We start from the raw sequence: 24,603 nt of genomic DNA on the forward strand, positions 1-24,603 counted from the left end.
CAGTACCGCTTGGAAGCGGGTGATTGAGTTAAGAAATGATCCACTTGAAGCATTAATGTGCGGTCTGGGCACACTCGCGCCGGTGTCTGACACCCGTACCGACCACCATATGATACCGGCAATTGGATATGACTGACGGCGAAGTGGCCAACACTCCAGTTCCAGTTACCCGGTTTCGGTACCGGTGAAGGGTACCAGTGACGGTTTCTGTGGTAAAATATTTATGAAAATATATAAGCCAAACATTCCACCCTGATAATGCGTTCCTATGGTGGTTCCGAGAGGATAGATGGGATATGAAGCGTTGAGGCTGTTTGTTTTGCTGCTTTTTTGGGTGGGGGAAGGGGGGGGGGGAAATATACCATTTTCCTAAGGAAGCTGAGTATTTGGAGGTGGAGAGGCAAGAATTTCATAAGCTTTGCGCTTTTTGCGGTAAAGGCTTCGGTGGACCTCGACGATGTTGCTACGTACATCAAAATATCATGCACCATGTCTACCTACACACGACGACCCATGCCTAATGACATGTTCCGCCGTCCAGGGCGAAAAGGCACGTACTGTCGCATAAAATATGTCACCTTCAAGACGCCGGCGGACCACCGTTCCGTCCGTTTTCGGGTCATGTTTTATGTTGTTTGTGCTTGCGGTTCGTTGAGTACTTTCTGTTCCGCTCACTGCGTACTGCCGGTTCTAGCCGCCCGGGCTGTGCCGGTACCAATTGTTGCAAAATGGAACAGACCCGGAGCGAGTGGATTGAACATGGGTCCGAAAAGTGGGCAGCAGTCTGGCGGGCGTACATACAAGAGTCGCGTTCCAAAGCGATTTATGGCCAGAGTCACGATCGTTGCTGGCCGGTGCGATGTGGGCAAAAATGTGGTGGTGGTGGGCGATTTTTGTGATTTAATGGCCCACCGGCATGAGATGATCGTTTTGGTAAAATATATATAGAGAGCAATACATATACATATGGACGCCAAATTATCGGATAGCAATGGTTTCATGGTCAGATGGCGGGTGGCTTTGAGTGGTTCAACATTTTGATTTGATGTGATTTACCGCTTGTTGCTGCGGACGACGGATAATGGTTGGCGTTGGGAAGCGTCGAAGGTTCTTGAAGTTTATTGCCCGCAAAGCAAACAATTACGGTACGACCCGGCCAACCGTTCCTGTTGCATGGGGATCAACATTTCCACGGTAAGATGCGTGTGCCCTTGAACTGAACACGTCAACATATGTAGCCCGGGGTAACATTTATGAGTTTTAATTTGTGTTTGCACATATTTTGCTATATTGTATTTAAAGTATTTTATTCAACCACACATGCCAACAAATAGGAGGTGCCCTTTGAGATGGGAGAGCCGGTTTTCACTGGGCAGAGTTGGGTATCGAATCCCGTCAGGTTCGTCTCCTCGAACGCAGTACAAACATCTTTTTGAAGGGCCGCTGGTGGTGGTTCAAAAGTAAACTTCAAGAAGGCCTTTGGTTAGAATGACTCTGACCATGGCACTTCTACATTCTTTCTCCCTTCTCTGTTGTCTCTTGGTAGGCAGGACTACTCCGTCAACAAAGCCTTTTAAAAGAACAAGTTTCTTGGACGAAAATGGAACTGGAAGGAACTGGACCTTTTGACGACGAAATTATGCAGGATTACCTTCCAGTTGGTGAGTTATAAGGGTACTAGCAGTGTTTGAATTTGGAAGCCTTGTATTCCTAGTATTCTCTGATGTCAAGTGCTAAAGCTTCTATATTCTAACTTTATAGCAACAATAGTACGCAAAATCTACGTTGCCCTATACCTTAGCAATCCATTTGAAATCTGCGCAGCAAGGTGTTTATCAGCCAAAGGGAGATAATCTGCTTAATCTTCGTTGAGTCGACTTGAGCTTATAACACCAGTATTCTGAGAACTGCAAAATCAACTACGAAATAAATTCGATTCACGAACTTTATTGATTATCAGCTCACAAAAACCATCTTTCATAGAAGGTAAAAAAAAATATTTAATCAAACTTCATGTTTCAAATCACGTTTCTGTTCAGTGGCGCTTGTTTTTGCTTGTAGAAAATCTTTGCTCACTACGCTCAAAATTGTACCCCCCTCGTACCGGTGCCACGTCACTTTGCCCCAGTCGCCTATCCGCTGCGAAACATCCACCGTAATAATACGCCTTGTCAACCTGTTTTTACAGCAACAAATCCGTTACTTAGCTTGATACGACAAAACAACATACACAAGAAACCGGCAACACACTTTGTCGAGCACAATGAATGACGGTATCGTGCACGGATTACGGGTGCCGGTACCCTGCCTCCCCCTCGATCCGTTTCACGCTGGCCGTCAATTTCCGGTTCTCCGAAGCTTGGAAGGAAAAACCTTCGGAGAGGCAAAATTGGTGCCGCTTCAGAGTTTATGCCCTCATTTTGCAAGCATCTCTCTTATCTTGCTAATCAATCGTCGGTGCGAAATGAAACAGACACCACCAGAGTCCGTCAAGAGGGTGGTGAGTGAGAAGCACGAGAAAGCTGTGTGGGGCGTGATGGTTTGTTTGGAATGGTACCGGGTCGGTACACGAACGCTGACGTGGTGTCATAAAAACCACAAAAGAAGAAAAGCATAAACTTTTCGGCCTTCGACGCAGGGAAGGAAGCAGCCGGATCTTCCGGGAGTCGACCTGTTTTATACGGTCGCATTCCAAGTTCCGGACGCCCATCCACGGTGGGGCGTTCTTTGTATGCCGGAGCTGGATGGCTTGGAAACTCGAGCAAAGTATTGAGGAATGGCCAACGAGCTTGCCGGAGGCAGAGCTTTAGGGAAGATTATTTTTTTCCCGACCACAAAAACCACGCACCCCAAACAACGGTATAACGGTGCGTTACCGGTAATAAAACTGCGAAAGGAGTTAACAACTAGTAGGACTCACTCACATGGAAGCAAAAAAAAAGCTCATCAACCTTACAGCCCATGAATGTGAGTGGATTGGATGCATTCTTTAGCTGGTTCGGTATGCACAAATTTACCTTCTTTTGTACCGTGGGGAGGGCTCGAGTGTTGTATGGGTACGGTATTCTGGTACAGTAAATCATTTTTTTCCAGAAGCGAGGTTTATTGGCCTACATCTGCATTTTTCCCATACCTGGCATACAGGGGTTGATAAAGTTGCAAGACATGGTAATTTTGCCAAGGACACTTTCGATTGTGCGTTGGTCGAACCGGGGAGAAGCGGTTAGGTTGTAAATTTTATTGATTATGCGATTAATCATACCGGCGATGCGATGCCCCAACGTTCGGGTTAGTCCAGGTACGGAAGAAATATGGAACAAATTAAACGTCCAAAATGTTTACATCGTGCTTTGCGTGTGACCGGTCGTCGGTTATACCTGGTCCCTCCACATCGTTAGCCATAAACTGACCCATCCAAGGCTACTTTGCACCAGTGCCACCAGGCTTTGCCGAAGCGTGCAGGCATCGTATGAAAAATTAACGAGATTTTAATAGCATTTTATGGTGGTGCCTTTCTTCCGCTGCAGGAATTTCATAAACTTTCCGTTGCCACCATGTTTTCGGGCGCTTTCTTTGGATGTACACATTTATTCTTCCTGACCGTCGCTTTTGGTTGCCTTTTTTCGCTTCATCTTGTGCCTTGCTTTTTTTTTTGCTTCAATAGCGCCATGCGTGAACGTTTCGAGCGGATGATGGCTTCGGTGTCCAGCTCGGGGTAACCTCGGGTATGCTTGTTGATTGGGTAAACTTTCTTCTCAAATTTCATTACGCCAAATTCCAGACGAGTTTACTTTCCGTTACTGTCTGACGGCGTGGAGGGGTTTTTGCCTTTTTTCCTCTCTCTCTCTCTCTCTCTCTCTCTCTCTCTTCGTCTGTCGCTTTCTTTTCCGGGACTGCCCAATCCAGCAAACTGCTAGCCAGCAGCCAATTACATTTGACGAACCAGTCAAACGATGACTGTTTGGTGATGATGGAGTTTCCACGACGAGCAAGACTTCAGTGGAGTGGAGTCGCCGAAAAAAAAACACGGGACAAACGATATAGCCAAGCGAATGATTAGCAGATTAGTGTGTCCTTTTTTTTTGCTTGGTGCTGCTTCTGTGTTTGTGTAGAAAAGTGTTCAAAGAAGCAACCGTCGTAATGGAAGAAGGATGGAAATGAGTAAAAAGAAAAAGCAAACCATCCAGCCAGTGAAAGAAAAGCCGTTCTTCGCAAAAAAGCTCTCGGAAAACTTTTAATGGATCGCAAAACTACAATGAAGTTAATTTTGACCGGAAACAGGAACAGGGCACGGCCATAAAAGGTTGGATGCGGTGCGATAATCTTAAAGGTTACAATGTTTAATGGCGCTACTTGCCTCGGTTGTGCATTACTGTGGTTAATTTGTAATGGATCAGTCGTTCAAAGTGTTTATATATTTAAAAAAATTTTTGTTCATGGAATGTTTAGTGAGGTTTTATTTGAATTAGTGTTATAAAATCGACACATTTCTAAATATGTTCCTTTAGACTAAAAATATCAAACTCAAACTGCACCATAGACGCATTCGCTACTCTTGGTAGAAAAAAATAGCGATTATTGTAATTATTCTCGTAAAAGTAATCGCACTATTATATTTTCACTTCATGCAATTCGTATTCTCTTTCATATGCTATAAATCCTAATAGCGCATCCGCTCGCTGGTGGAATTAAAAGTAAACATTCCATCTCGTCATTGTTTCTTCCCTTCGTACGGATTTGTGCCGAAGGGTTGCATTCATCATACAGTGTTCAGCATTGTCAAAGGAACGCCATCATGATTTGTAAAACGAAGAACAATAAAAAAACACACAGACACACACACTCACACATGGCACACATGACTAAACTATTTCATCCCATTGTCAAAGCTTGGCCGAACGATACGCTGTACTACCAGTTGTACCAGGGCAATAGTAGTTCTCCGGGAAAAGCTGTCCTTCCGTTTGCATCGGAGTACAACATTCGTACCCGTACGCTTATCGCCATCATCGGTATAACCTGAGAAGAGCCACCGAAACCTCCACTCTTTTTTTGCCAATCAACCATTGTGAAGGCGTGCGGCCACACACAGTGGGCAGGGCATTCCCAAAAAAAAGCCCGCTCCATGGCCATACCGGAGCTCGTCTTCCTGCCACCGGCAGCAATGCAAATCAAAATTTGAATACCAAATGGAAAACTAAGTGAATAAATAAAATCAAATGGAAATTAAATAAAGCGAAAGCGCGATGCGCGACCTAACACCGTGGATGACGCTCCGTTTTACCGAATCGGGTGCATTGGGTGATAGATTTATGGACAGGAAGGAGTCAGTGTGAGAGAGAGAGAGAGAGAGAGAGAGAAGGGGAGCGGGCAGGGTTAGCGATTGTATGGGTAAAGTGCAGCCAAAGTGCAACCTGGGGGAACTGGCTTCACAAATGAAAACCCAATAAAGCCGAGCTCGTTCGGTTGGCTGGCTTGGCGTTTTGTTCGAAGGCAGATGAGCTGGCGCTGAATGCGCTCGTGTGTGCGTGTGAATGAATGAGTGTTTGTGTGGATATACAGTGACAGGTGCCGAGGCAACCACGTGCAACTGCAACTGACGTAATGCACATGGTCGCACATGGACCGTTACCAGGTTTGTGTAACCGAGCACGATGCGTGTTGCGACATTTCGACTGCGCATCGGAGGACAGCACAGCGAGCGTAGGGTGAACATTTAGGGGGAAAGATGTGCATTTTAACGGATAGTAGGTTTTACTCTATTTTATAGCAATCTGTCCAAAAGTGACATAAGTCTTTTATAAAATGTGGTATTTTCACAACATATTGCTAACATCATTGATCACTTAAACTCTGTGCCGGACCTGAGCTCTTCTCTGAGTATGCGGTGTTTGACTATTAGAATCTAGACTTGCATAACAAGACTCCGTAAATCGCCGATACCCTTTTGGCGGCAATGTGTTTTGGTAGAAAAGACCCTAAAGACGACAATTTCTCTTGATATGGTAGGCCCCTAGATGGCCAAATCTGCTAGATGATTCATAGTAGCTCTTCAGCAACGATTGATAGAAAGGTCTCGATTATGATGAGTCTTGGAAACTGGGTTTAAACGACGAGAACTTTGTGGACTTTGGGTACATATTAGGGGGCCCTTGGACGACCTGGGACGATAAGATTTAGAGGTAGATAAGGATTGGACGAAGTGACTCCTTTGACATTCAAGTTTATTGGCAGATTTTGTTCTAGGCCGGTTCTGCGTGGTTTTTCCCGCAGCAACTGCAAACTGTAAAACCCATCACTGCATAATCTCTTAAAATAAAATGAAATAACGTTGAAAATAAATGCATTTGCGCAATAGTTGGTGCGTGGTAAAGGAAATGCAATATTTTCCTAGAAATCAGAAAAGCTGCTGAAATAAAACTCGCTCTTTGATTTAAACATCAGTCCATCATGGACACGTGTTACATTGTTCCATAATAATAAAATATTGCAATTTATCAAAAACTCACAAGACACCAGGCGCCTCCACTGCACTGAACTGACTTTTTTATTTTTTATTGTATTGTATGTCATGCCAATCTTCATGTAAAACTCACTGACAGACCTCAATTTAGCGTTGCTTTGCTCATGGTTATTGTTTATTTTAATTGCGAAAACTTCCCGTGCTACGAAAACGGTGTGCCGGCTGCCGGAGGTATTTCACACTATGGTAATGGAGCTTTTTTTTGCGCATCGAGAAAAGTTTTGTCCTTCCGAGAACTTGTGCCAGTTTCGATGTGCGAAACTGTTGTGTACAGCATACACACACCGTCAACATACATCACCGAAATGTTGCTCCCGCTGTTTGCAAGGTTAAGCCTGATACGGCACGGATGTCTCAACGGCCGTGCCCCGCCGCATACAAGTGGGCAAGAAGAGCGTAAAACAGAATTATGCTAATGGCTTATGCAACGCCTATACTTCCCGTACAGTGCAGTGCCGTTCGGTTCACTGGCACAAGAACCGAACGCACTGACGCCGACAGAAGTCGTCAGTAGCACAGGACGGAAGCACGGAGCGGGCCGCATTACCGTCGGAGACTGACGGTGCACACACACACACACCCGTCAGTTGCAGGACGGAGAGCATCGGGCAATTGAATTGAAATTCGCCACTGCACTCTCTGCATTCAATTTAGTCTTCTTATCCGTGAAATTATCTCCCGGGGTGGGCGACAATGAGTGAAATAATTAAAAGTACACTCGCACATAATACAATAATGCGGCAGCTCGTTTTATACGCGAGGCGTGCTTCAAGTGAGCTTCATAAAAGCCGTTTAATAGCGGGCAACAGCAGAAGGGAATGGCAGACGGGCGGGGTGGTGAGCTCGGTTCAAAATGCTACTATTGTACTTATGCACTACACCAGCTTCCAGTGTGAATGGTGCTTAGATGAATGCAAGTGTAATTTTGCTCCACCCGATACGGTGGGTCTCAGCCGGTTCACGCGCAAGGGGTTCTCGGAAGCTGCCCGATAAGAACCGGAACACGAATGAAGTTGTTTCACTTTAGCCGGGGAACACGATGTGTACGATAGAGCACCGGTGCAAACACAAAGGCACCCGGCAACGCTTCATTAGACGACGGTACGGCGACTAGGTTTCTTGCTCGTTCACTTACGTGCAATCAATTTGTAAGCGAAGTCTCTCGTCGGTGTAGCATGGTTCAGGGCCGGGAACCGCTTACAGGCCCGTCGAGCAGAACATTCGTACGCGCGCTGTACAGAACCACTCATAAACAATATCGCATCACTGCAGCCAAGCACACGGGTATCGATTGTCCCGGTACGGTGAGCGAAAATCGATCACTTTTTGATTGATTAAGAGCATTGGGAATGATGATGAAATGGTTCGCTTCGCTACCGGGCGGAAAGTCAAAGCCGTTCGCACTTGATGCTATTTTCCTTAATCTGCTGAAGAGTTGTCTGTAAGTGGGTAGGAGAATGGTATTTATTTCCTTAACCGATCGTGGTTCGATATATCGCACGCCATTCTTGCGACTATTATCATCACAAGAGCTACTTATAATTGTTGTGAAAGAATAACCGAAACCGGCATACTTTTGTACATAGTTATTTCGTTTATCCCGGTTTTGAAAGCGATCTCCCGAAATAGATGCAACAACTACGTCATACGATGGAGGCGCCTGGTGGCTGAGTAATTGTGTAGTCTTTAGAAATAAATGGTCCACATACGGGTTAAAGGCGGCACGTAAATAGGTGTGCTTTGCTCGTGCTATCCAAAGGAACAGAATGCATGGTGAGTTTATCCACAAGTAGGTTGGTTTTATTTATGCCAATTTTTCTATTTAGCTGAAGAATTATATTTGCTCTAGTCGTGCTACGAATGACGTTATAAGGAAATGGCCTGTTTATCTTTACATTACTTACGCATTTGCCAAGATTCGCTTTTCTGTTCAGAATATCTTAAAGGAGAGCTATTTATAAAAGTGAGAAGAGTGAGAAGAGGTATTCACAATAGCTTAGGCAGTTTTTAAAAGTTTTTTGTGTTTTTCAAGAGACAATTCAAGAGAGATTAGATAAGATCCGAAAGGATCGTTACTAACTTGTTACTGTTACTAACAAATGAAGTTTTTGTAACAGTTTCTATTTATTGGCGACTAAAGCTAGTCAATGTTGAATTCGAAGTGAGAATAATTTCAATGAAGGTTTTCATCAAATCAAAGCCCTTAAGGATAAGATCAAAGTGTTGTCTGCAATGTCTTATTATACCGATAATAAGAATCCCGCATTCGTACCACCACAAAACACTATTTCCAAACGGACGCAGATTTCAATAATCCGTTTCATGCGCTTTTCCGACACTCAGGCAGCACATCATCCCGATGGCCAGGTGACTCCCGGAAAACTCCCGCTCAAGATATGACTCGGATTCAAATGGTGAAACTTCTAATTCCCCGAAACATGGCTGATTATTGCCGGGCACGTGAACCTACCGTGGCCTGGGCAGTGTGTTGAACCGGAGTGCGCATCAATTTCCACTGCAGGTGTCGCTTTCGGATCAGCAATTTCGGCACTCGGCTCGTCTTTGGTGGAGCGTGCTGGGGAGAGCGTTTTTGGCCGGAACGTACCGGAAGCCACTACCACTCGCGTGACATTCGAGAGCGGTGGCTAGGCAATGGCACTGGCTTTCTTTTAATTGCCCCCGGCGGGACGGTTCCGACGAAACGTGACCAATTGCTCGGCTTGCATTTGCAACCGTGTTGGGATAGCTCTCGTTTCGTCTAATTATGATGGGAGTTTGCTGGCGTCATTTTTTCCCTGCTTCGCCTGGCTGGCCACCACTCCCTGGCCCCACTTTCTCCCAACATACCGGTTGTTGTTCACACCGTCACACAGACCATGCTCCCTCTGGGCCACTTTTGGTGTCGTTTCACGCAACACGAGAGCGCGCGCTTCCTGTGGCGCGTTTGTCTGTCGTCGCTCAGAACCATCGTCGAACCGCTTGAGCTCATCATTTGTCTGGGGGCTGGGCGTGGGAAGGGTGTCAAGAGCGGTTAGAGGAAGTAGGATGGCCATTGAATCAAAAGGACGAAAAAGTGTCGGTAATTGGAAAGGCCCCGGTACCACTCCGGGGAATTCGGGTGTGAGCTTCTACATGAAACACATTTTGAATTAATCTACCTAAAGCAAACGCATAAATGAATTTCCTCCGGTAGAGTTTTGTTGATTGCTTTTTTTTACTTCTTTCGCTGTAGCTGCTAGTCTGCTCATTTGTTGTGCGAGAGTGTTGTGACTGTGTGTGTTTTTTTTTTTGGTTTGTCTCGTACCAATTTTTACTGTGTATCACGCCAAACGGTAATTAATGCGCTCGTTTTTTCCTTCTTTAATTTACAGACTTTTCGCAGCAGGGCGGAATGAATGCAGGCATTGAGGCCCTGCGGCCGGGCACAATTTAAAAGTTGACAGCTTTTCATGGTATGCTAATTTATGATTTCCGAAAAAATCCATTTAATTCGGTTTCCATTTGCTAGTGGGCGCAAAGAAAAACGGCAGCATTACGCAAACATTATTGACGTAACGAGACGTCAAATGATGAAGCACAAGCTTTGAAGGCTTCGATGATGAGATGTTTGAGAAAACCGGTCTAAGTTTCTTCAAACGAAGGCATGATTTAAACATTTTGGTGTTTTCTGAACGCATGCTGCACTCGTTTGTCGTAGCGTAGCGGAAGAAGAAAAAAGCTTATGGCACAATTTCCAGAAACTTGCTTGGCCACAACGGAAACTCCCCCCTACCCACTCGGACACCCACACGGGTCACCCATTTCGCAGCATGCGGAACAAATGATTCTGCTCCATGCGTGGATCACCTGGGCTACAGATTTCGTAGCTTTCGGCTAAATCTTTGCAAAGCCATCACGTACGACATTATGTGGTAAAAGCAGGCGATGGCTGACACGACCTCGAACCGGGGCGCGCTAGATTTAGCAAAAGTGCTTCGGATGAGTGTGAATGGTGACGCCCCCGAAAGGTTCGCCCGAAGAGAAGAGTGCCACTCAGAAGCGAGAAGTCAACAAGCGAGATACAAGGAAGCTAGTTCCGGCTTCAAACATATTGCCTCCAACATAAGACAGCTAATATTAAGGGAAGCGCTGGCTGCGGAGATGAACACTTTGAAGACCCAAGTTTCTCTGGCTGCAGCATGAGGTTGATGATGATGGGGTGGGTGGTTGGATTGGATGGTTGGTTGGGTGGCAGTGGAATGAACAATATGCTGGAAGAGTGGCATGCATGAAGCCGGCTGCTTGTGTTCGCTTGCCAGGAAGGAACGACAACCAGCACCAGTGAGGTTTGGTGATGAGACATAAGCAAATGAGATCCAGCAACAGCCGAGGCTAGCGGCAAGCATTACCTTCCGCCACAGCTGGTGACACTTCTGCCATGGCTTAAAGGCATTTTATTGCTAGCTAGATGGATGGATGGATGGATGGGTAGTTGCTTTTTGCGGTCGTTTGATACTGGCAGCAGGGACATTTGCCATACCATGAATTGAGTGAGACAAGGCAATAATGTTTCAAAACTTTACCATAAATTTCTGGCATGTGTGATGCATGGTTCTTATTGTTGTTTGAAATACTGTTTCATGCATGAAGTAGTTATTAATTTGTTGCATAGTTTTAACACAAAAGAATTAAGGATCATGCAACAGCTTACACAGCTCACTTTTTGCTTGAAATTTGTTTGTTTGATCAATTTATTTGATCAATCAAGTTTCGACAAGGTCGTCCTTGAATATGAGAAATATTTTTTAATTGAAGAGCTCTGAAAATATATTGAAAAATTTGAGAGAAGAACATATTTTGAAATTTTGCTTAGAGACATGTTCAATTTAAATTTGGCTGATTTTTCTGAAAAGGCCGCCGACGTGTTAAGCCAGCCCAAGACCCTACCAGGATGTAGTGCCAAGGAAGAAAACGAACTGGTTTTTTTGTATAATTGTTTAAACGATATATAATAATTTTCATTTTTGAGTCTAAAAGGAAACAAATGAATTTAATATCTCTTTCATACTAAAACAGGACCTAAAAACTTAAAGACTAAAACCTTAAACCATAATAGCTCGTACCGCAGCATATCTTTTTTTCTCAACAAGTTTCTTAATAGTTTATTGGCATTTTTCATCAGATAAAACCCCTTTTCTGGAACCTAATAATGTGAAACTCGTTATTTTTTGTCACTCGAATGAAAACGAATGGCTTCCGGTATGACCTCTGGGGAAATCTCATGCATGCTGTCCTTGCCTAGAGCAGTGTGTATGTGTGTGTGTGTGTGTACGGTACCTGTGTGACAAAACACGGCTGGGGATGTACTATATCGATGGCCACCGGGAAATTTGCATAACATCGACGAACTGAGGTGTGAAACAGTTTCCCGAGCATCGATAGGAGGGTCAGCTCGGGTTAGGATGAGATAAATAAAAGAAGTGTCCCTATATCGCACGTGATACGGTACTGAAGAAAGGAGCTTACGAAAGGGGTTCGAATTTACCTTTGGCTTTATTCTGAAATTTATTCCCTCATCGCTTAGAAAATGGAAAAGCACCCCATCAAACTATTAAAGGAAACCATAGTTTAAGCGGCGTAGGCTCACCGAACATATTGCTGCAAAGGTAAACGATGATCGAATATGTTTGTTTGAGAATAATATTTTAAAGAAATTGTCATGTCTAATAAGAGCGATCGATCGACGACGATTCATTATATGATTTTATTTCAACACTTTAGGAACAAATGTGACAAATCATTTACGTAACATCACGAGCTCAAAACGATCCACTATTAGCAGATAGAACGTTGACAAACCCCATATCGTCATGCTGGGCTAATTTTAATTAACAGTAATTGCATGAAACTCCATCCTGCGAAGGGAAATAATTAAAGTGCGCAATTTACCGCATTGCTTCGTAACATACGTTTAGTGGTGCAGTATTTAATTTCTACCCGCGCCAGGCAGATTAAACATGTATGCATTAGTGGGTGCGTGTAGGTGTGTGCTTGGGGGGTTTAATTTTTTGTTCCTATCATGAACGTATGACGTGTACGATTTTACAGAATGTAGGAAAAAAAAGTGTGCCCTCAAACGACGGGTAGAATCATTCATCCACAAAGCGATTAATTATTGGTCACATTCGTACGCTAAGGAACAAGGTAATGGCCAGTGGGCCAGCAAGGGAGTGGCGTGAAAGGGCCAACAGACGAACAGAGGTATTGAATTTATTTTCCACATGATTTTATCCTTCATTTAATTTGATGTGGCTGGTCGGTGTCGACCAGCACCTCGTTTTTTTGTAGTTTTGGTTTGGAAAAAGCTGCCCAGTTGCGATTCGTCGGCGAACAGAAGCAATTAATAAACACCCTACCGGTGAAGCTCGATTGATTATTGACAGCAATGACGTTTGTGGCAGGTTGTGGTTTAGTAATTGGCTTTTGAGCTTTTGTGGCGAATCGTGGGGGAGAAATGGAAAGGAAGGAGCGACACACGCAAGTGGTTTTGCTAACACAACAATTTGAATTAATTTAGGTATTTAGTGCGTTTCAATGCTGGTTTGCGGATATTTTTATGATGAGCGATGATTTTTTGTGACAGATTACCCATTTATAATAAAAAATAAAACAAAAGCTTTTATATATTAGATTCCTGTATTTAAAAGTCATATGAAGCTTTTTTATAATTATTCCACGGATTGAATAAGCTGTGCTTAATACTTTAATTATGGCGATTATCAACACTTACTGTCGTTTATTTTAAATGACGACTAAACACTAACCCTTTCAAGCGTCACTTGTACACACAAAACCTTCCATTAAAACGTAAATGAACGTGTGAAATTCCTACATTTTTGTTCCGCTTCATTTAGTTGAAAAATAAAGCCGCCAGGTTCCCCTTTATTAAACGCGACCGGTAGAAAAAATTCTGCTAGTGTGTGAGTGTATTTCTTTTTGTTGCTTACCCTCGCATTGTTGGTGACTGTTAATGAAGCCGTAGAAAAATTATTTAAACAAAAACGAGGAAAATGACGGCAGGAAACAAAATACCATACCAGGCTAAAATAAAAAAGCCCACCCTATACGCAACCCTCCACCCCCCTGGGGGGACATTTACGCCAATAAAATTTGCCACATCAAGTGGCTTGATTCGCACGGGTCCGAAAACTTTTGCCGGCCCTGAAGCTGTGAATATGTTTTTATTTTTCGGGTTGACCGTACCGAGCTTCCGGTGTGTGTGAGCACACACAAACGCACACACAAATACAGTTTGCCGGGGACGATGAAGGAATTATGAGCCCTCGATTGGGCGCTCAATCGAACGTGCGAACGTGAACATGGCGGCAGCTCATTTTCCTTCCCCAAACCCCGGCCCGATCTGTTGCCCCCGGTGATTACGTGTCGTATCGATAACCTGCCGTACGGTTCTGCAAAGCATCAGAGAGGCATCGTAAAGGGCCGGTGCGTGCCCTTTAACGTGTGCGCCTATAGGGTTTTGATGGCCGCCAAAGGTGAAGGTAATTTTGCCCGAGCAAAAGGCATAAATCATACATTAGTTGCATGGAAACGGAAATTAATTTTATATTTGTCAACATCGAGGGTTTTTGCCTGTAGTGGGGGGATGCTCTATTGCGCGTCTCGTTCGCGTTTAATCTTTCTTAGTGCTGGTGTTTGGTTTGCGTCAGATGAACAGTGATAGTTTTTGTGCGTGTTTCACTAACATTCGAGCACAGATTTCAAATTGTAGATTTTTTTTTGAATTTCATCACTCTATACTGCACAGTGGCAAAGTATCTCTTTTATTGACACCCGAACACGGGCCAGATGTGCGAACCAGTGTGATAAAAAATAAAATGACGAAAAGCTGGGTAAAGGGAAGCAAACGGAAAAAGTGGTTGTGTGTGTACCACGTTAGTCACACCTCACTCTTCGCGTGAGTGAGAGCGAAATTGATTGAAAATTTTCGACACCCAACAATTTGACGCATGTTTTCTATTGCCGATTTTTTTTTCATTCCATCCCAATGCACAACGATCACGGGCTTAAAAAATTCTATGAAAAAAAACTCTGACAACGAACAAGCCAGGTCCTGCTGGTACTGCTGCTGCAGCACACACGAACATAGATTGTCGCTGAAACGTTAAATTATTCGTAGAAATAATGGTAATCATGATGGATAAAAAAAGCCACGTACATTTTTGACCGTTGAAATTGTTCGGGAACACTTGCATCAGGATCACATGAATTTAGATGTCTAAATTGAGATCGAGATCCCATCTAGAGCTGTTGTTTATGTAGTCAAACGAGCAAATAAATTGCTTTGATTATGATTTGAGATATTGTTATTGCTTTTGTTTCTAGAATTGTGTAGGTTTTCGACGTAAGTGAACAAGATCTATGGGTAAAAACATTACAAGTTTAGTATTAAAATTTTGTTATAAAAATAACTGAATGACTTCAAATATTGATGATTAAATCTGTATCTCTGCTGCAACGATTTGTTATCAATTTACATAAAAAGCTATTTGAAACAGGATGATTTTATTTCACACTTGAAAGGTTTTTATAATCAAACATTATTTTCAAACTGCCTTGATCATAAAACACAAACACAAGCATAAAACAATGAGCGATTGAACGTTCAAGCAATCTACGGCTGGTATTGCATTTGTTTTCTCGATCTGCGCATTATTTTAAATACCTGTAGGTTTATTTTATATCCTGGAAAAAGCTATGAACGTTTTATTTGTATTGTTCAATACTGAGATACTCTTTGACATTGAAAACAAATGAAAAATATCGGCAAAACTTATTCGAGTACCGCCTTATTTCATTAACTTTCAAGGACACTCAGAAATAATACGTAGGATTAAAAAAATCCTTAACATAACATTTATTCTTGTTTCGAGAAGCAAAAAACACAACACTGATCCTTCCAAGATACTGGGATCAATGGTTCCCTTTTTCCAGAGAGAGAAAAAAACCAAACTCCGGTACGGCCTTTTAATTTCAACGACCAAATTTCACCGATTTCACACTATTTCGCCTACACAGGCGACAGGAAACAAACAATCGAATAATTTCATAAGTGAACATTCATTGGTGCCTCGGAATGCTTCACCGAGAGTAGCGGCACATTCCGCTGTTGTGTACATTGCGCAAAACGAGGGCGAAAACAGTTCCGAAAAAGAACTGCGCTCCGTGTCCAAGAAGCGAATCGAAACTTTTGAGCTATGTCACAATTTGCCGTTCCAATCGGATCCCACATTGTTTACTTTTCCGGGAAAGCCATCCGGCGTTCGGGAGTTTGAAGTTTGTCACTGGTGCCTGGCTCCGTGCGCTGTGGCAAAGTTTTTGAGCAACAGAAGCAACAGAGATGTGCCCGAGGGGAGTGTGAGGGAAAGGAAAAAAGGGAACTAGTGGAAAAATAAATTTCCGAAAGGCTCGTTATCCCGAACCCGTAGCACCCCCCGTACCGTCTCTACGATATCTCTGTGCGGGATTTCCCGCAGACTAGAGCGAGCCAGAGAGACTACAAGCGGTCGAGAAGACCCACCAGAAAGGCACACTCATTGCAATAGCGATCGATTCGGGTTTCGAGCTTCGATTCGGGTAAGCATAGGGTCGACGTCTATAGGACGACCTATCCGGCAAAAACGCATGCCAATGAAGCCGGATGCTAGATCCCACTAAAACCCCTTTTCCTTGCTTGATGCGGCCATATGGAAGCGGGTCGAAACTTTTCGCCATTTGTCAGTGCTCTCCGATGCCTAGCAGCTGAAGCCGAGCTGGTTTTAAATAGTTTGATTTGGGTGAAATTCGCACACGCCGAAGAAAAACGGGTGAAAAAGCACGAAAAGCGTACAGCCCCGGTTTCGCAAGCTTATTCCTCCAAGTTGGTCCGTTGGCGGGAGGAAGATTCGTGTCGTTAGATGGTTGATAAATTTTCTGTCATTTCACAATCCATTCGGTTCATACTTTTGGTGGAGAAAATGGCGTAGCTTTTGCACCAGTTCCACCTACCCAGTGCAATTAGGGAGAAATCAATCCATCACAATTTAAGTGCTTCGATTCTGACTTGCCGGTGAGCTAGTGCTGTTGCAAGGAATGGAATTGGGGGGAAAAAAAATCACCGGACGCTCAAAGTTTCCCGAATCCTTTCACGCTTACGGAATTGCTGGGTCCGTTGTGTGGGTTTCGTTTCGGGTGCCCGACTGGAATCAAGTGCTTGGAATTAATCAAAAACGCATCGACCGAAGGGTGTGAGGATAGTTTGCAAAGTATCATTAATACCTTGCCCTTGCGGAAGGGAACAAGTTCGGTACGGTATTAGATCGACCGGTACGTGGGTATGGTTTTAGGGGCACACGAAATGTTATAATGAATTTTAATTTATCAAACGGAAGATTCTCGAGAGAAACCGGGGAAAGTAGCGGGGGAACGGGAAATTGAGAATGGATCGGAAAAACCCCCGGAAGCAATTATTTTTAATTTGATTGTGAGTAATTCATGGCAGAAAACTTAAATGTCGAGTTTGTGTTGCTTGCCCGTGTTGATTTGTAGCTTAACAACGATATCAATATTCGAGCATTATAATGTGCTACGATAGGTTAATTAACGTTGGCCTGAAAGCAGCAATTCAGCACGATTGTTTAATACTGAAAAGGTAGTAAGCTCTCACCTAAAGTCGAGTGGGATATTTTACCATCGTGATCAAATGGGTTTTACTGCACGGCCTACCTTATACTTTCTGCACTTATTGAGCTTAAGCTTGAGAAAGGAACATGTTCCTTCTTCAATAGAAGAAGTATGTTAGAGAGAGGCATGTTTAAAAGAGGTATGTTCAATCCTGACTGTTTTGAAACACATCAAAACCAATGATTGCATTTTGTTAAGCTTGAGGCTCACTCGGAGCAACCGAGAATAGGCTCTAATTGCACATTCGAATAAACAGTTGCAAATTGGAAGTCAGTAGTGTAAGACGTTCTCTCTCTTTCAACAAGCACCAGGCGTCTCCATCGCACTAATAGCAAGAAAAACTGAACGTAATACGAAAATACGAAAGACGTATGAATTAGGGCGTAGCAAACATAAGAATAAATAAGTTTCAAATTAAAAGTCACGAGTGTAGAGACGTTCTCCGACTTACAACCGAACCAGTTGTTCAACTTCCACTTAGCACTCAAATAGTTGCATCTCATAAGTTCATCGGAAACGTTTGCAAATGAACGAAGTTAACTTAATCGAAAATGATCTTATTCCCTGTATCGCCCTCGAGCTTTAGCTCTCATGCTTTCTGGTAGAACAAGAGTTTCTAAATCATTGCAAATAGTGTTAAAACATAGTAATAAACTCGTCATTTGAATCCCGTTGCATATGCATTATTCATGCACAACGTTCAAGGGAGGCAATCCACAAAAATTGAGCTGAGATTCGACGAATTCGTTCCTTCTGAAAACGAAACACAATCTACCTCTAATCGATTTTGAAGTGGAAGACCAAAATTTTAAATAAAAATTCCATTCTTTCACAGAACTCACAGGCGGTTATCTTAAAGAGAAAAATAACAATCGACAAGAAACCCAACCTCAGAGGGTCGTGCGATTCCTTTTGATGGCAGACTTCATTCTTATTAAGCATCGAATAATTTGGGGTTTGATAGGAGGGCACCATTTTTTGAAAGCTCTGCGCGACAGAATTGACGCTTCCAGATTGTACAGTGGCCAAAAGGAAGCAGTGTTTCAAACGGGTACAAAATAACATCATGTTGAATCCCTTGAAAATATCTTGCTCTCCACTCAGTGGAGACGCCTTTGCTAAGGTTTCATCGCCAAAAAAAAGGATACATTTTATTTTTTAAGGATGCGTGGGAGCTTTGCCGTTGTTTGCCGTGTGCTTCTCTGTATGGGTATGTGTGAATGTTTTCGACGTGGGAAAGGAGCCAAAATATCTTTACCAAAAGTCGGGCGATAGCTGCTGGTGTACGCAAAAGACGCATTGCCAAGGGACCAACGCATTCATGCTCCCGCAGGGATGGAAGGTTCGATAGCAAGACGCAAGACGAATCAATGAATAAGTAAAGGCCCACCTTGAAACTTGTACGGCTTTACCGGTCGTTACCGTGGCGCAGGAGCACGGTGAAAAATAAAGCCCACAATAACGAAGAAAACCACACACCGTAAGGTACAATCGTTTTTCTTTCTACTTGGGATTTGTTTTTTTCTTCTTTCGTTGTACCACCCAGAGACCGACGTATGTAGCGTTGGCAAGGAAAGAATCATCAGAGAACCTGTTTCAAAGTGAATCAAATCGAACAGCCACTGTGAAATAGCCACCCCGCTCCTGTTGGTTTGGGTGTGTGTGTGTTTGTGGTGGGAAAGGTTGGGAAAATTCAAAGGTTTTTGCCACTACTTTCCCGTGGGAGTAAACCCCGTACCAAGCAGCGGGACTGGGCCGACCGGTACACAATTTTGATTACGGGTTTGCCAGTGCCAAAATTCAGTGCTTCGGGGGAACGACGACACCAGGTCGCGTTGAACAAGTGCCAGGTTGGCACGGTTTAACTGAAAACGAGTAGAGCAAGGCACCCACCGGATGCCGTGCCTGGTGCCTCAGGGCGTTGGGGTTTTCTTGCTGGGAGTGGAAATCGTATAACATTTTCCGGTTGTGTAGGTCGTGGCGCAGCAAGTAGGCACAGGTACGTCCTTACGAGGGTGTGTACGTGTGTGACAAACTGTTCTGGGGGTTTTTTTTTTCGTTGCCACAGTTTTCCTTCTATAGCTTTGCCTAATCTTTTTTCACCTTTTCCGTTTTAAGTTTTTCCGTCTCAGTCCACAAAAGGCTTGGCTAATGCCAAAATATCGCTTTCGCGCCGTTTTTTGTTGCATTCTGCCACCTTCTTTTATACTCCATTTCCAATAGAAGTTGTGCTTTATTTGCCTTTCGGAGTGGTTTGCCTACTTTGTTGCTGTCATTCTGGGGCTTTTTTATAAATTTGTAGGGGTATGTGTGTGTGTGTTTTATATGCTTTTAGCAAAAAACGGCTTGAAGCGGAAGCTATGCTTTTGCGTGCCAACTTTCTTATCTTCAGGAGCAGCAAAAAAAAGCACCGTGTTACCGTATTGTGAAGCGTAAAAGAATAAAATGGAGCTACAACTGCTACCAACAAAAGCAAAAAAAAAATCCCTTTCTCACGACTGCAAAACGAAGGAATTGGTGGCGAGTTTGGCTCAGTTTGGGATATTTCTTTGTAGCGGAACAACTTTGTGTTGGAATGGAAAAGAAAAACGGTCAAGGTTAGGTTCTGAAATGAAGGGATAGTTTTCATTCCTTTCGACCGTTTGACTTTACTATTGGAATTGTTGGTAACTGTATGCTCTCTATTGTTTGTCCACGTTTTGCAGTATTTAGTTTTATTGGAAAACTGGCATTAGTGCTGGATAGTGAGCACGAGAGCTACCGGGAGGACTCAGCTCAATAGATTGAGGGCTCTGAAGGCACTCATCCATTTTAAAATGGATGCCATTTTTATTTTTTTGCCAATAGGAAAAGCGGCAATATGCAGTGTTTCTAAAATCACGAGACAATGATTCCATGTTGAAATTAATTTGCAGTTAAATATTTAACCTATTCCTAATTGCACATAATTATAATGTTTTTGATTTCGACAGTATCTTAACCGAATCTTACTGCCTGTCAAACTAAGGGCTCATAATTTATAATTCCACCGAAAAAGTCACCAAGACAACATTTCAATATAATTTTCTTTCTTCATCATAAACTGAGCGAAAATCGTTCGCAAAAACCTCTCAATAATTTGTTTTCACCGTTATTCATGTTTCCCTTTCTTTCAACAAACCCCAGGCGTCTCCATCGCACGGAGATTCTATTAACCATAAAAAATGAACGTAACACGAAATCAGAACAGCGCAATTCAAATACCGCTTTTCACCATCATAAACGACAACATTACTTTTCGTTCCTTTCCAATGTTTTGTTTTCCGGCCACCTGTTTTTTTTTGCTTCATCTCATTCAACCAAGTGAGTGTCGTCAACTTCAACCTTGCAAACAGCAAATGATTTCTAACCTTTGCTGCCCGGGACAACTCATCTCATTTCCTTCTTGTTTTCGGTCTTTTCATTCCAGTGTACGCTTCAGCATAACTCAACCGTGGAAATAGGCCAAGATCCTGGTCACCATCATCATCGTTGCCGTCGTTCTGTAGCAACCGTTTAAGGTACAGGTGACAAAAAATCGTAACAGTGAAAAACGCGACAGATAGAATACGAAACGGAACGAACAAAAAAAATACACAAGCACAAGGTGCACAAGGTGCAACACTGAAATTCATCTACAGTTGACAGGATCATTAGTGACGTTTAGCGCACTCGGTGACGGTACGCTGCACGGTAACGACCGGTAGAAGTGGGCAAAGCAAAAACACGATGATCACCATGAAAGAAAGCGTGCATGAAAAGTCGGTCCTGTGCTCGGTGCAAACCTGCTGGCAGGAGACTTTCCCGGCGGCCGGTGGTAGAAGTGCGTGTGTGACAAGTGCCGTACTGCGGATGTGTTCCGACAGCTCGAAAAAGTGTTAAAAGTTAATTGAAATCGGACTGTGTCAAGCACGGCAAAGAAAAAGGAAACCCGGCAAGGAAAAAAAGCTTCCCTTAACACGGCTGCTAAGCAATGCATTCAGCTCAGCTCAGCCCGGCCCATACACAACTACCATGCAATCGTACGTACTTTGCACTAAGCAAGGCACAAATGAGTGAGCTCGCGTGTTGAAACCGAGGAAACGATTTGCATAGCTGACACAGTGCAGTGATACAGTTGTGGGGCTAGTGTGTGCGTGCGTGTGTGTGTGTGTTTGGATGTAAATTTTCCCACGGGTATAAAATCTTACCTGACACATCCATCCCTTCCGTGCATGTACACAAAAGCATTGCGCTGCATACAATTTGCACACGCTTCTTCGCATGTAAGGATGAATGGTTTCCATGAGCGCGAACGGTGGGCACGTGATGTGTGAATGGGACACGAATGCAACTGCAACAAGTTGGCCTAGTGCAAAGGTGGCCCGCTTACGTAAGGTGCGTAATTAAGCAAAATCGTTCTACAAATAGAATGGATTATAAAAAGGGTATTTAAAGCGTTCGTTCGTGACTGTGTGTGAGCTCGTTCGATAGAAGCAGAAAGGTGAATTAGCTTTAGAAATACAGGTGGAAAAAGAGACTACAAAAAAGGCCACCAGAAAAAAAAAGATTCCTTTTTCGAGCCTTACTTTACTACAATCGATGCTGTCTGTCAATCCACGTCAACTACCCGGAACCGTGTAACCAAAGGAACGAAACGCACGTGCCATGGCTTGGGTTTACACCGGTACCGATCTGAGCTATCTCTTCTGTTGCTGTAATCAAAGGCATCTTCTAGCTGTGATATTCATCTTTACCATCGTCATGGGCGCACCACATACGGGTGAGTAGCAGCAATTCTTCTGAAGTTCTGACGAGCTCCATGTCGCCCTTTTTTATCCTATCTTCGTCTCATGTTTGAGCACGTGTTTTTGTGCCAGTTTTTGTTGTTTGCTTCTTCCTGATCCACCATTAAAATATGTTTCGATGGATTGGTTCGACGGGTTTTCTGGAGGGCCGGGACGCACAAAGGAGACGCGTCGTACGTACATTCTTGGAACACACAAGTATATTAACATTTTTGCCTTCAAACACATACACACGAAAAGCTTACGCTTCACATCATTATCCGATGGGCTCAAACGTTGCCGTGCCCGAAAGCGTGCCACAAACAATCTGTCAAAGCATGCCTCGAAGTGAAACATTCTTTGACCCACCCGATGGAGGATAATGTGGAAAAAAATTTCAAGCAAAAACTGCTGTGTGGTGCAGTGCATTGTTCAGAGTTGATTGTGATTGTTTGCAAAAAAAGTGATAAACGTTTGGGGGAAAATATAGCTTATATCGCCAATAGAAGCTCAATAAATAAAAACTCTTAAATACCTAAATTAAATTCAAAGCGAAAACTAGATGCTTTTTAGCTTTGGAATGTAGATGAAAGCAATTTTAGCATACAAAATTCTTGTTTGCAGGCTTTCACCACCACATGTAAGCGATGCGAAGACACAACATTTCATAATAGGAAATTAAAACTTGATGTGGAGTGTCGAATATCACAAATAAAATTAACTGACAGCTCAATGGGGAACGTTTACCAGCATTTTTTGCTAATAATTTAGCAGATTGGTCGCAATATGGAAAGATTCTACACAGTGATACATTTATTTTTATTGCAATAGCACCGGGGCATCAAAATCGATCCATGCGCAGGATTTTTAATTTAGCAACCCATTGGACGAACAAAGGTAATTCAATTGCTGTGGTGCAATTCGTGTCTGACATGAATATTGTGTGGTATTACAAAAAAAAACCTGTTAAGCAAAAATGTTTTGCTCTAGCAGTAATTGAATTAATCCAGGCAAAAGTTTGTTTCTTCTTTGTTTTAACCAGTGTTTTGTGTTTTGTTCAATTGTGTTTAAGTAAGAATTTAAAAAAATCTGCTAACGATAACAATACAGATTTTTTTGTAAATTCCAATAACATTCAAGTAGCAAATACAATGCCAGTTTTTTTAATTTTTTTATTTCTTCCAATAACTCTTCCAAATCAATGGTGTTTGTAGTATTTAAAATATTGATCTTTAAAAATTCCAAGAAAATGTCAAACATAATACGTTTTTATTTTTTTTTTAACTATTGTACTTTCAGTTATATTTTTAATGTTTTTTTTAAGAAAGTGAGATTTTACAAAAAACAATTATTCTGTTCTTAAAACATTTATGTATACATTTCATTGGCAATTTAAAATATTAAAAAAAAAACTGATTTCATATGACGTTCATTTTGTTTTTCTTTTTGCTAAGAATCTCGCTACGATGGAGACGCCTGGTGCTGTTAAATTCCAGATTATTCCAACCAAAATAATTATGTGGTTTAGGCCGAATAATTTCAAAACCAAAGAAATTCTACTCAAAATTATCTTGTTTTGTTTGTTTGCGCTTTTTATTTTGCGGTTGGGTGGTCTGTTTCTTGCTGTTTGACTAATATAGAATTTTACCTCACGAATTTCGGTTCTTTCATAGCCTCTCAATCTTTATAATTTCAATTTGTTTTTACTCTTTCATGGTTATATCAAACGAAAGATCGTATTTTTGCATTTGTATAGGATGTGGCTAGTAGCATTAAAATATTTAATTTGTTCTAGCTTTCAATATCAGCACTATAAACTTCAAGTGTTCTATAGCTACAATTTTTAAATTCCATTACTTGATTCTTACATTCATACTTAATTAATATTTTCTGCATACGACATTTAGGAGGTCCGGTGGTCAAAACATGGCTAAAGTTTTATCCAGACCGCCTCCCCGTACGCAACTGACTGACTACTTTGCTACGGGTAAATTCAAGTTACAGAAAGCTAAAAATGGCAGGCCGAGTCCTCTTGAGGTTGTAGCGAAAAGGAATAAAGAAGAATAACTATACGAGTGAATGAGCTGGATTCATTACTCACGACGTGTGAAGCATACGCACGACTTTGCTGTCGGTTTGCCTTCCACGTTTTATTTTGATTGTAGTGTATGATAACACTGTTTGAAGCTTTTATTTAAATTTGTATTTAATATTTATTATATGTAACTTCGGTATTATTTCTCATTTAACTCCTAAGTGATGATTGATCAGTGTGGAATGCTTTCATAAACCAACTATAGTCAGATGCTTAAGAGCTAGATTACTATAAGCCCAGAAAGGCTAATGTTTACGATCACTTCTTCCATAGGCTCGTTTGCAGTCCATAACCACAACCTCTTAGGATTATTTTTCTCATCCATGATTTGAAGCCTCTTTTCCTACCCTGCCATTAGTACCACCACTTAAAACACATCTCTTAATGCAATGGAACGTTCCAACTCGAACACAATCAATCGCAAGATATTTGCGAAGCCACTCTCCGCAAATCTCCAAAGCAAACAAATCAGCACACCGATA

At 42.6% G+C, this 24,603-nt stretch overlaps 1 protein-coding gene across 3 annotated transcripts in view; it reads left to right on the forward strand.

The window, feature by feature from the left end:
- Positions 1-24,603, forward strand: part of LOC118511747 — a 61,113-nt gene that overhangs the window by 21,265 nt on the left and 15,245 nt on the right. For 2 of the 3 annotated variants that reach the window (XM_036055210.1, XM_036055209.1), the window contains exons 3-4: positions 9,895-9,975; positions 20,691-22,022. In XM_036055210.1, the coding sequence (XP_035911103.1) occupies positions 21,908-22,022 (115 nt within the window). In that variant the 5' untranslated portion in view covers positions 9,895-9,975; positions 20,691-21,907. The remainder of the gene's footprint in view (positions 1-9,894; positions 9,976-20,690; positions 22,023-24,603) is intronic. The other variant, XM_036055211.1, reaches the window with a different exon arrangement.

Source organism: Anopheles stephensi, chromosome 3 (assembly GCF_013141755.1).
Source record: "Anopheles stephensi strain Indian chromosome 3, UCI_ANSTEP_V1.0, whole genome shotgun sequence".
NCBI classification, from domain to species: domain Eukaryota; kingdom Metazoa; phylum Arthropoda; class Insecta; order Diptera; family Culicidae; genus Anopheles; species Anopheles stephensi.